General features: G+C 48.4%; 1 protein-coding gene across 2 annotated transcripts in view; it reads left to right on the top strand.

Annotated features, from left to right (window-relative positions):
* The first annotated feature begins 830 nt into the window (after positions 1-830).
* NNT (nicotinamide nucleotide transhydrogenase) overlaps positions 831-13,579 on the top strand; it is a 61,296-nt gene continuing 48,547 nt past the window's right edge. The window contains exons 1-2 of one of the 2 annotated variants that reach the window (XM_077347077.1): positions 831-988; positions 10,493-10,690. In XM_077347077.1, the coding sequence (XP_077203192.1) occupies positions 10,540-10,690 (151 nt within the window). In that variant the 5' untranslated portion in view covers positions 831-988; positions 10,493-10,539. The remainder of the gene's footprint in view (positions 989-10,492; positions 10,691-13,579) is intronic. The other variant, XM_077347078.1, reaches the window with a different exon arrangement.

The following is a 13,579-nucleotide window of genomic DNA, read 5'->3' on the forward strand; positions in this document are numbered from 1 at the left end:
CAGCCAGTTGGGTGATCCAGGGCTAGTCACAGTCCTGTTAGGGCTATTCTCACAGAGCAGTTCTGTCAGAACTTTCTCAGCCCCACCTACCTCAGGACATATCTCCTGTAGGTAGAGGAAGACAGAGCAAGTATGAGTCATTTTGAGAGGTGGAATATAAAAAAACAACTCTCCGCCTCAGAAAGTAACTCATTACTGTTTTTTTTTTTAATTCTCTTGCGGGAATGAAACTCCTTACTGCAGGTTTATTTATTCTCTTGCAGGAATGGCAGGATTAAAAACGTGCTAGAGGAAAAACTACACCGAGGACTCTTAGGGAACCGATGAGTCTGCTGCTTTTAGAACAGGAACAATCTTAACCAGACAAACCTTGGAAGATCCCAAAAAAAGAAGCAAACGCAGCAATGTTTATTTTCCTTCTCGGGTTTAGAGCCGGAGAGGGCTTCCCGCTATTTGCCCGAGAACGAGGACATTTCCCATTACGTTGCGCCCCTCCACACGAACTGCTGCCAATTTAACACCCTGTCCGCTTGACAAAAGCGCTGCACCAGCGCGGAGAGAATGCGCCCATCTGCAGCCTTTCTTCCTCTTTAGGGTTCCTTCCTCTCGGGCGCTTCTCTGATAACCCCGTCCCTGAGGGGAAGGGCGGGGGGAGAGAGAGAGACACACACACACACCCCGGCTCCAAAAACACAGCAAAGCGCCGCCGTCCTCCCACTCCGGCCCCCCGCAGCGGCGGCATCACGTGCTCGGCAGAGGACCCCAGCCCTTTGCAGCGCCTCTCCTCACGTGACCGCCTTGTGTGTCTCTCCTGTCTCTACCTCGGCCGGCTCCAGCTGCCTCCCATTCTGGGCTGCGAAAGCGGCGCGCGCCGGCGCCCCGCCCCGCCCCTTCGGCTGGGCCCTGGCGCGCGCTCGCTCTGCTTTCCGTCTCGCGCCGGCTCCGGCGAGCCTGGGGAAGGACTGCGGCGGGAAGGGCGCGAAGGGTGGTAAGTGGGGCTGCTGCTCTTCCTCCCCCCCCTTCCTCCTTTTCCACCGCAGGGGCTGGGAGGTCGGGGGAGTAACCCCGTTGCTTCCTTCAGTTGCTCCAGGGATTAAAAGCAGTTGTGCCCCCCCCCTTTCCCCTTTTATCTGTTGCAAACAATGCAGGACGGCTTTAGAGCGTTTTCTCTTTCCATCACGGCGGCGGGGAAGTCTCCAAGGAAACTGGAGGGCGGTGGAGCCCCGGAGGGGGAATCTTAAGGGGGGGGGGCTGCACGCGAAGGGTTAAACCAGGCGCTCTCCCGATTTTCCGCCACGCATAAGCCGCGGCGAGGAGCTTGGAAACACAGTTGCTATTCTGGGCCCGCGGGAAGGACGCGGACGGGAGACGAGGCAGGCGGAACAGCTGGTTCCTATTCGGCCCTCATTGTTCTGCAAGGCGGAGGTCGGGGTGCCTCTTGCAGCCCGCTCTTAGGCACGCTGAGCCCGCCGGCTGGCCTCTGCAGCGTGCCGAGGGGCTCGGTTGCATGCAGCCCTGGCGGCGGCATCTTGGCCCCTGAAGCCCCCGTCGCCCTCCCTTGTGCCGGGCGCCCGGCCTCCTTTGCCCTTGGGGCTGGGACTTGGCCTCGGCTGGAAGCGCAGCACAAAAAACCGCGGGCCGGTCAGGAAGCCGAACGGGGCGCATCTGGCCGGCCTGTGGGAACGGAGCCGAGGAAGTGTTGATGCGCTCCGGGCCCGGTCCGCTGGATCCAGCAAGCCGGGGAAGGCGCCTTTGACCGCCCGCTGGCTTCTCTCCTCGGACTGTGGCCACTGTCAACAGAGCTGTCTACGTGGAGGTCAAACGTGCAGGGGGAAAACGAAGCAGATGACCTTGTTTTAGGCTCCAGCCGTTCATGCTTGAAAGGAGGCCTTTAAGCCCAGAAAAGGGGTAGTCCAACTGCGGCCCTCCAGATGTCCGTGGACTACAATACCCACGAGCCCCTGCCAGCGAACGCTGGCAGGGGCTCATGGGAATTGTAGTCCACGGTCATCTGGAGGCCCGCAGTTGGACTACCCCTGGCCCAGAAGGACGGAGAAGAGGGCAACGAAGAAACATCCAGGAGGGTGGGAAAGCCTTTGAAATGAATGAGCTAAGCTATTAGGGTCGCTTCAGAAGCTCTCAGTCTATTCTGAGGAGTCAGGTTGCTGTCTTAAGAGGGGTGTGCGGGTGTATGTGTACGTGTGGAAGGGCTGCAAGGTAACAAGCGCAACACCCTCTTGCAAGCAGACGCTTCTCAAAGCAAGCTGCCCCAGATTTAGTGCACATGCTGTGGGAAAGCTGCTACCTTTTGACTCCAGCAGCTTTACATGGTTACTGCCTAGGTGTGGCTTCCGACTCTCCTTGGACTGTCCTTGCAAGGCCGTTAGTGGAAAAATTCCCTGACTGGAGGTGGAAGCCACAGGCTGTGGTGGCTTGCCGTCCTTCCCTAGGCACAACTCAAGATGCTGTTCTGTTCACCTCGAGGGCAGCCTTAAAGTTCTGAACTTACTGTGCCTTAAGGGGCCGTTTGGAGCAAGACCTGGAAAATGTGAGATGTAACCTGTCAGTCTGAGCTAGGCCAGGAAGTTTCACCTGAGCTACAGTTGTCTATTGCATGCTCGCCAGCTGTTGCTGGTGTTTTGGTTTGGCTTGTTTTCCTGTTACATTGTGCCAGTATGGAGCAGTATAAATAGGTCCTGAAAAGCTGTCTCCTTCCATATCGCTCATTGTGATCTTTAGACTAGTTTGCTTAAAGATGTCGACTGTCTGCCAAGGTTGTGCAACAACAGCCTGTGGTAGAGTATACAGCCAACAGCTAGAGAAAGGTTCCCAAGGAGCAAAGCCCTAAAAAGCCTCTTAAGGGAAGCCTACCTTTTAAGTGAAATGTTACAAGACTTCATTTTGAGCAGGGTTCAAGGGGGTTGGGGAAAAGGAGTGACTAGAGTGCTTTTACATTCACTGTAGTAGCTATGAGCATTTTACAGATGTTTCTCTGTAGGTCACTTGAGAGCCTGGCTGTCAGGATGGCTTGGGGAGAGGGGCTGCTTGGCATGCAGAAGGTCTCAGGTTCAATCCCTGGCATCTCCAGTTAAAAGGAGTAAGCAGTAGTTGATGTGACACATCTCTGTCTGACACAACTGCCCATCTGACAGGGACTCATGGGAATTGTAGTCCATGGACATCTGGAGGGCCTCAATTTGACTACCCCTGGAATAGAGGATACTGACCTAGATGTTCCAGTGATCTGATTCACTATGGCAACTTCATGTATCTGAATTCAAAACTGGAATAACTTCCAAATGTCATCACCGTGTGTATTTGTGAGACACACAGAAAATCGGCTTACATGTGAATGCATGAAGAAGAGCTGGAGTTTTTTTTTTAATATCCCAATTTTCACTACCCAAAGGAGTCACAAAGTGGCTTACCAACATCTTTCCCTTCTTCTCCCTACAGCAGACATCCTGTAAGGTAGGTGGGGCTGAGAGAGCTCTGTGAGAACAGCTTTAACAGGACTGTGACTTGCCCAGAGTCACCCAGCTGGCTGCATGTGGAGGAGTTTGGAACCAGCTGTTTCCAGTTAGAGTCTGCCACTCTTAACCACTACCCTACACTGGTCTCAAGCTGCATTATACAAAGTCAGGCCTATCTGAGACAGTATTGCCTGTTCTAACTTGCAGCAGTTCTCCAGGGTCTCAGGTGGAGGTCTTTCACAGCACCTACTTTAAAATCTTTTTAGCTGGAGGTGCTGGGGATTAAAAATGGGACCTTTTCTATGCAAAGCAGACAAGTTTCCACCTTAGCCTCTGCCTCCCCGCCAATTGTTAGTCTTTCCCATAAAATTCTTTTCTGTGTTCTTCCAACATTCTTATTGGATATTAATCAACATTTGTCTAGTGCTTAAAGTGGATGTTTGCTGTTGCTGTGAACAGAAATTGTATGCTTCTTAGCGCTACAACTTCCATTAAAAAAAAAGTACTCGGAAGATTCATATAAATAAGTTTGAGCACCTGATAAAGAGTTAAATTTTAAAGTGGAAAAAAAATTCTCCAAAAATGTGCCACACTCAAGGGCAAAACAGAAGACACCAAGTCACCGGTGAGATTAGAAATGAAACACTGGAGTTTTGACCTCCAGCTTCGAGCTCCAGCAGCTAATGGAGGCAGTAGCTTGCTGGCAGATCCCTTAATATGTGACTGGGTGGTGACCACATGCCGCTTTAATGAAATGTTTGAGAGTCTGCAGAAAGGAACGGTGGAAGCTGTTTCAATGAATGAACTTGACTCCAGATGGAGTCTGATAAGGCCCTGCCTTCCAATCATGTGTGTCTGGTGCAAATTATGCATAGCGGTGCTCTCAGCAAGCAGCCAATCGGAACTTGCTAATGAATGGGGATTCCAGCTACTTGGGTTTCCTGCAGACGTGGTAATGCCTGAGAATGCCGGGAGGGGGGCTGGGAATGTGATTGATTCCTTTCAGGGCACGCTTTCATCTAATGACAGTCTCTTTAAAGTGTGTTGGGGGGAGATAAATGGTTCTGTTTCTTTGGGAGGGAGTAGTCTTGCATGTTCTGAATTGTCGAGTACGTGGCAAGAGTCTGCCTGTGTGTTTGTGTTTCTATATATGGCGCTTGCTATAGAAACTCCACAAGTTGGAAACTGTGAACTTGTGCGTCACGCTGGGGAAGGAATTTTAAAATGCCACCGCTGCATTTCTTTTGCACTTATAACTTTTTAAAAGATGTGTTAGCTAAACATTAGAAAGCAGTAAGGCGAGGTTGTATTGGTGCAGATTAGGGAGAGCAAAACTTCCCCTTTTGAATATGATTGATAACTGCTCAAATTCAGTGATAACGCCCATCAATGCTGGTAAGGAACGTTTAGGATCTGACAGAAAAACCATTGTGCTGTCTGCAAAATAGGGGTGTGCATTCAGCCTCATACATTTTGGGTATTATTTCAGCAGATTACAGATCAAAGAATCTGTTCATTAGCCGCTATAGCTGAGCCTGAATAGAGCAGATTTTTTTTTTGGGGGGGGGGTGTTCAGGGATATTCAGCTATAACAGAGATCAACTGTAGCTGGATCCTCTTTTTATTTTTATTATTATTAGTATTATTAGTATTATTAGTATTATTAGTATTATTAGTATTATTAGTATTATTAGTATTATTAGTATTATTCGATTTATTGCCCGCCACTCCCTTGCGGCTCTCTTGCAGCTTGGTTTAAATAATAGAGGAGATGGTCAGTAAGGTCTCTTCCACATCCACGTTGGTTATAATGGTTGATGTTCAGGTTTATATTTGGTGCAGGACATTTCTAGAGTCAGTAAAGAAAGGGGATCTTTGCTTCAGTGAACATTCCCAGGAATGCTCACAGGCAGGGGTAGTCGGGCTCATGGGAATTGTAGTCCATGAACATCTGGATGACCACAGGTTGACTACCCCTGCTCACAGGCATTGTAAAGTTCCATCAAACTATAAAGCAGCGCAGTTACAGAATTTGCAAACAATTGTATGAAATAAATTGTTGAAGGCTTTCACAACTGGAGTCCACTGGTTGTTGTGGGTATGTTATGAGAGCCAGTTTGGTGTAGTGGTTAAGAGTGGTGGCCTCTAATCTGGAGAGCTGTGTTTGATTCCCCACTCCTCCACATGCAGCCCACTGGGTGACCTTGGGCTAGTCACAGTCCTGTTAGAGCTGTTCTCACAGAACATCTTCTCTCACAGCTCTCTCAGCCTCAACTGCGTCACAGGGTATCTGTTGTGGGAAGAAGAAAGGAAGGTGATTGTAAGCTGCTTTGAGTCTCCTTTGGGTAGTGAAATCCTTTAGGAAGATCAATTATTTCTTTAAGGCAATCATTGAAGAGGAAAATGTTAATTTGATCTGGGCCCGATTTCAGTTGACCCAGCCTTCTAGCTTGTCTTAAGAGTCTTCTTTGCTAGCAAAGTTTCATAGACGAAAGATTATAACCCTTGAATGGATTGCTATTTCCCGGATCTGACACAAGGACCTCTGAGCTCTATAGCAAGTTCATAATCTTCTGGCAGGGACAAGCGGCCTCTAAAATAGATTGGACAGAGGCTACTATGTCTGCCTCTTCTTAGTGTTCTCTGACCCCACACCGGGCAAATATCATTCTGACAGTTTCTACTTTTACGTCTAAGAGTCAGGAATTTAAAGCTGTTACCTCAGGTTGAAGTTGGATGGAAGCAGGCATAGAAACAGAAATTAGTCTTCTAGGTCTCAGATCATTGCTCTCAGCTGCATCATTCAGCTGCCTGCTTCTGAAGAGATTTCAGCTCAGTGAATTCAGATCTCATTAGGATTCTAGAATTCTGGAATCACGAGAAAGAATTAAAGCATAGCATACATATTCATGTGTCATATCAAGCGGCACAGAAATGACATAAACTAGGATTCTACTTACAAAAAGCTAAACACAGCAATAAAGACCACAGTCCTTAGTAATTTGTGTTAATCTGCTGTAGCCAACAAAATAGTCCTGTGACAACAAACTTACTGTGGCATTAGTCTTTGTGAGTCAGAGCTTGCTTTGTCAGTTGTATGAAGAAACAGACTCTGGCTGAGGAAAGCTTATTGCGTAAAAAAAAGGCATTTGAGAAGAAGAGCTAGTTTTTTGTATCCCATTTTTCACTACCCGAAGGAGTCCCATAGTGGCCTATAAACACCTTTCCCTTCCTCTCCCCACAACAGACACCCTATAAGGAAGTGAGGTTGAGAGAGCTCTGAGAGAACTGTGACTGACCCAAGGTCACCCTGCTGGCTGCATGTGGAGGAGTGGGGAATCACACCTGGTTCTCTGTCTTAGAGGTTGCCGCCCTTAACTACTACACAAAGCTGCCCTTTGTCCACATAATTCCACATATGAATGTATTTTATTTGTCTTTTAACTGTACAAGAGCCAGCTTGGTGTAATGGACAGTGTTGGCCCAGGATCATGAGAGAGCCAAGTTTGAATCTCCACTCTACCATGAAAATTTTCTGGGTGGCTTTGGCTAGTCACACTCTCTCAGCGCTGGACTAATTAACAGGGTTGTTAAAAAGATAAAATATAGGAGAGGAGAATGATGTAAATGGCCATACACAATTTGTGTTATTTTCTTATTACCTGCGTGTCTGTCCTTTACAGTTGAAGGCTGCAGTGTACTTCGTAATCTTATCTTTGTTTTCATGTGATTTTGTAAATGGGCCGCTGGTTTTAACCTGATTGTCGGTAATAGGAACATCCAGTTCCCATTGACAATGGTGGCAGAATACTCTAGCAAAGCACTACATCAGAATATTTTGAAATGTTACTGGGTGATAACAGGGGCATACTTGAATATGGGAGGACAATAGCAGAACTCCACTAGCGGACACCTACAGCTCTCAGCTCAAAACAGTTCATTGCATCGTCAGCAACTTTAGCAACCTCTACTGAATAATGACAGTTCTCTTTCACAAGTACTGCGGGGCAAACCTTTCCTTGCTGTCAGTCAACCTCCTGATCTCAAACTCCTTCTCACCCACAATAATATCTAATTTGAACATGGACATTGGTGCCAGAGCTTGCAATAAACTTAGATGCCAGTTTTGTTGCTACATACTCCCAGATGACCCTGTCACCACACCATCTCATGCTCATTCACTTGCTTATCTTCTAACCTTGTGTGTACCATTAAGTGCTAACAATGCCCTTCTGTTCTCTGCGTAGGGCAAACAGGTCAAAGCCAGCTTGGTGTAGTGGTTAGGAGTGTGGACTTCTAATCTGGCAACTGGGTTTGATTCGGTGCTCCCCCACATGCAGCCAGCTGGGTGACCTAGGGCTTGCCACAGCACTGATAAAGCTGTTCTGACCGAGCAGTAATCTCAGGGCTCTCTCAGCCTCATCCACCCCACAGGATGTCTGTTGAGGGGATAGGAAAGGGAAGGCGAATGTAAACCGCTTTGAGGCTCCTTTGGGTAGAGAAAAGTGGCATATAGGAACCAACTCCTCTTCTTCTTTCTACTGGATAAATGGACACAAATCTGACACCAAGGATCACAAAACTGAGAGACCTGTAGGAGAACATTTCATCCTCCCAAAGTACTCAGTAGGGGACCCCAAAGTAGCTGTTTTATTGCAAAGGAATTTCAGAAACAGTCTGGAACAGGAAATTGTTGAATTACAAGTTATTACAATACTCAGGACAGTGGAACCCCCCTGGGGTTCACAAAGATATCGGTTTCTTATCTCATTGCACAGGCTAAATCACTCAGTTCTCACTTATATCCAGAAACTGAACTTGTTGTCTTTTTCGGGTGGGAGGGGGGACCAATGGACTCAAACTAAGTCCTCACATCTGTTGTTTATTCCTTTATCACTTGCATGCCAATTTGCTGCTACTTGTATGTCTTACCAAATCTTAGCTGTGTTTATTGCGTGGTTACTTATGCACCTCTGCTCTAATTAGCTCCTGCTGGCAACTAATCCCTCCCATCTATATGTAGCATTTAATGAAAGCTGTTTTAATGTAACTGAAGAAGCATGCACCTGCACATGGGTCATGTCCCATTTCCTGCTGGTATCCAGAGTTGAACTTTGTTGAATTCAGGGCTGCCACTGAATTCAAACTTCTTCTCGTGTCTGTTTGTTGACTGCTATATTGGTATGCTTATTTATGGCCTTTCACAGATCTCTATAACTACCTTTATCCATCCAATCTCAGCAATAATTGCCCAGTTTTTTTATGCATCTTGACACTAGCTGACTCTTCCTAGCAATTATCCTCCCCTGCCTATATGTAATGGCTGAAGATATTATGTTTCACTGCATCTGACACAAGGTTGCGTGCACATAAAAGCTTATACTGTGAATAAAGTCTTAAAGGCGCCACTGGACTCATGGGAGAGTTTGTCAGTATGACAGTTCTGTATGAGTTACAGTGGTTAATCTATTTATTTTTGCCTTTTGTGTTCATCTGAAGGAAAAAGAGTACTTTTAAACATAGGGTGCTGAGATCTTCACCTCCTAAAAGTTCCATTGGAATCAGAAGATTCAAATAAATCTTTGTGGGGAGAGTTAGTGAACAAATATGAGAACTAGTTTGAGTCCAGTCCATAATGGGTAAATAGAGTAAATTGAATCTAGGTACTGTGCATTACTTAAAAATAACTTGTCCTGCAAGTATTTTGATAATACTGAAAGTCTAAAAACATGGCCCAGTGTTTGTTATTTACAAAGGAAAGATGATGGAGTTGATCAAACTATTTTGAAATCTGACCAGTCTTCTCCCAGTCATATAGTTTGGATTGTGTGAAAATTTAATCACAAAATACCAAACCATTTATTGTTCTAGTTGTTGGAGGATTTTACTCCATTATATTTTCCAGCCTTTTAAAAAAAGGCACAGTTTAGTTTATTTGAGCAAAAGTGTTCTTCCTTCACAAAGTAATAATTACAACTATTAGTGCTAAATACATTACATTCATTTATACTTCTCTTCTTAGTTGAAACCCAAAGTAGCTTAGAATATAGTCTTCCCTCTGTTTTTCTCATAACAACACAGCGAGGTAGGCCAGACTGAGAGTATGTGATAGGCCCAAGGTCACCCAGGGACCTTCTGTGATCAAAGTGGAGGATTCTAACCTGGGTCTCCCAAGATCCTAGTCAAACACTATCCATTATGCCAGTGGTCCCCAACCTTTATTAGGCTGGGGACCGGCAGGGCATTGGGCCGCGCCCACAGGGACCGCGCAGGCCACGCCCACGCTTCCGGCCGCGCCCGCGAGCCGCGCCCGGCCGCGCCCCGGGCCGCACCCGCGGATCGGGCCGCGCCCGGCCGCACCCGCGGGCCGCACCCGCGGATCGGGCCGCGCCCACGAGCCGCGCCCGGCCGCGCCCGCGGGCCGCACCCCGGCCCTGATTCCCTCTCCCCGCCCTCCCGCAGTAAGTAGCTTCCCGGGCTGCAAGCTTGCGGCCTGGGAAGTTTTTTACTGCGGGGGGGGAGGGGCGGGGAAGGGGAGCCGCGGCCCGGCGCCATGGCCTTCGGGCCGCGGCCCGCAGGTTGGGGACCACTGCATTATGCCACACTGAAGTAAACACTTTTTTCTCTCTGACAATGGGGAGCGGGAGAGACTGCTCACAAATTGTAAATGCTATTCTGAAACTGAAATGTGGTACATGAGACAAGCTTAAGAAAGATTTGAGACAGTGTTCAAGCTGTGAACTTCAGTGCAATTTAGGCAATATTTGTTCCGTCCAGCTGCTAGCATGCCATTACATTTGCTGGTCTGCCCAAGTTTTATAAACACAGTGGCCTTAACATAAGCAGTGCCTGCCAACATCTTAGCTATTTCTTAAGAGCTCTGTCCTGACCACCTCATGCTTCCTTAGCTTTGGCCTGCCCATGATTTTCTCTCCTTTCTCTCCCTTTCAGTTTTTCCAAGTTAGATTTGCAAAGTCTCGAATTTGATAAACAGGATTCTGGTCTCGTTTCTTACACAGCAGGACCGTGCAGCTTTCTGAGGGGGTGACCTGGACCTCCAAGCAACATGGCGGGCCTCTTGCGCACTGTTGTCACCAGCTGCTCCAGCCCTCTCTTCAACAACGCGATGTGTCACAAGGTGAAGACGGTCAAGACCCCGTGCATACGAACATTCCGCACCCACCAGATCCTCTGGTGCCAAGCCCCCGTGAAATCAGGTATGCATGCAGCTGCAATAAAGATGCATCAGTTCAGGCTCAGAGGACTGCTGCCCTCTCACCTGAAAGCAAGTCCCAGCAGTCCCAGGAAGAAATCTAGATTAGGGTGATGCAAACAAGATCGGGTTTGTCCTGGAGTTACCAGAAGACAGCAGAAAGCTTTGCAATACAGTCCTACAGTGCTTGCAATACTTCCTTGTGACTGTACAAATGACAGCACCCTTATTCTCCATTTGGGCGGCAAAGGCTTAAATGCATGGAGCCCCTCCCCTTCCCACTCCATCCAGGCCCATCATTGGCCATTGTGGGAGTAGAGTGGGGGGCAGGCTAACATGACAGGATTAGGCAGGGAGTTCTCTAGAGATCAGATGTTGATACTTATTGGTCCTCTTCCCTTCTTTGCACCTACTCAGCTTTTCTCACCTAGCTCCCTTTTTGTTCTTCCCTTGTCTCTCCTGACATCTCCATTTTTGTCCTTGGGGTTCTACCAAAGCTGGCCAGGCACAGCAGTTCCCCTCTTTTTTTTTGAGTCTGGTTTCTCTTTTAACCTCTTCCTTGCCTTACCAAGTCTCAGCTGATTTTGCAGAGGGCTCCCCTGTCCCCCCCTCCCTGCTTTCCCCCCTCCCTGCCCCTAGTTGCTGCCCTAGATTGGCAAACCACCTGTTTCTGCTGCTACTGTCTGGTGGGAGGGAGACTGCCCTACAGGTTGTGCACCCATATTCCTGCTGGGCCTATCAGGCTGATTTTCTCTCCTCACAAGGTGCCCTGCCTTGTCCTGGAGCAGCTGTGGCCTTTTGCCTTGTAGGTGGGGCCTCTTTTGGCCTCCACTTCTGTATTTATTTATTTATATTTGTACTTGTTGACCGCCACTCTCGGGTCTATCTGGCTCGTGGTGGTTTACATACAAATCTAAAAACTCCACATAAAACAATACATGACAATCCAAGATGGTGGCAAGAATCCTGATCTTCAGGACATTCCCCCTCCCTCTCCCCCAAACCCCTATTCATATAGCCTTCCAGGAGGGCAATTTCAAGCGATAACTGGCCGAACAGGCCTTATCAGGCCTGTATGGGTGGGAGCTTCTCTTTCTAGCCCAGCCTTAACCCAACACCTGGTGGAAGATCTCAGTTCTACAGGCCCTGTGGAACTCTGACAACTCCATCAGGGCCCTCCACTCTTCTGGGAGCTACCTCCCCCTGTGCATCTCGCCTACTCTTTGTCAATATGACTTTTGTCCTACTGTCAGTTTTGATTGTCTATAAGGGTACAAAGTCCTCCGGGCGCACACTTCTTTGGCTTATACAGCTCATGTACAGTTAATGCACAGTGTGTTATAGTGTTATCTGGTCAAATGCTAGTGTGTTCAAGGTATACTAGAGCAAATTCTCCCAATTTGGGTGGCTGGGCACGTAATTACAGGGCTCATGCTGATGTTTAGAATCATAGAATAATAGAGTTGGAAGGGACCTCATGGGTCATCTAACGCAGTGGTCCCCAACCTTTTTATCACAGGGGACCGGTTAGCACTTGACAATATTACTGAGGCCTGGGGGGGGGGTAGTCTTTTACCAAGGGACGTCACTGCCACCGCCTGCTCCACTTGCTTTCCCGCCAGCGCCCCTGACTTCCCACCGCCCACTGGGGGGCACTGCCAGCAGCAGCTGTGCAGTGTCACGCCGAGGGGGAGCCCCAGCCATGCTGGCCATTGGAGAGCACTAAAGGTGAGCCGGCGGCAGAGTGGTAGGGCAGCCCCCGAGGCAGCAGCCGGGGAGGAGGACGAGGAGGAGCTGTGGCCCGGTACCGACTGATCTATGGACCGCTATCGGTCCCTGGACTGTGGGGGTTGGGGACCACTGATCTAGTCCAACCCCCTGCACTGTGCAGGACACGCACATCCCTATCTCTCATCTACTGTAACCTGCTTCAAAAAGGAGAGTCATGGTAGCCTTGATGAAAAAATAAAAAGGCTTCTTGTGACGCCTTGAAGACAATGTTTATTGAAGCACTGTTGCATTTAGGAATACAATGGGCGCTAAATTGGGGTGGGTGGAGTAGAAGAACTCTGTGGATTTCTTCTCCCTCCAGGACCTGGAAAGGGTACAGGCTGGAGGCCCCGGGGTTGGGAACTCACCATCAGAGACAGCTCTCATGCAGCAGGGATCTGCAGCCTCTGAGCCAAGGAGGGAGGGGTAGTCAGGGGGGGGGGGACAGAAGGTTGGGGCTGGCTGCTGGACAGATAAGCATGCTTGGTTGGAGGAGGAGACACCTGGGGGTGGGACAGCTGGTCTGAGTGGGTGTTAATAGCTGAGTGGTACTTAAGCCATGAGACACACTCCTCCTGCAAGGCCTTACCAGAAATATATTATGTGGAACAGACAGGCTTTTGTGGACTGGAGCCTGCTGCATAAGATGCATGAAATGAAACCCTAGGCAACAGAAATCTATACACAGCGGTGGGTAGAATTTGTGAGAAGTGAGCCCAGCAGCTGTAAAGCAGAAGAGGTATAGCTTCCCACAGTTCTGTGTACAAGCATGCAAGATAAAATTGCCATGTATTCTCCTCCGTATGTCTTTCCCTCTGCTGAATATATATTTATTCTTATTGAGGTTTCATTTTATCTGCCTGACACATCTGACAACATAGTGTAGCGAACTCTAATCTGGAGAATCAGGCTTGATCTCCCTCTCCTCCATATGAAGAAGAGCTTTTATACCCCACTTTTCACTACCCAAAGTAGTCCCAAAGTAGCTTACAATTGCCTTCCCTTCCTTTTCCCACAACAAACCCCATGTGAGGTAGGTGAGGTTCTGGGAATTGTGACTGGTCCAAGGTCACCCAGCTGGCTACAGGTGGAGGAGAAGCGGGGAATCTACCCAGTTCTCCAG

Source organism: Paroedura picta, chromosome 7 (assembly GCF_049243985.1).
Source record: "Paroedura picta isolate Pp20150507F chromosome 7, Ppicta_v3.0, whole genome shotgun sequence".
Classification (NCBI taxonomy): Eukaryota; Metazoa; Chordata; class Lepidosauria; order Squamata; family Gekkonidae; genus Paroedura; species Paroedura picta.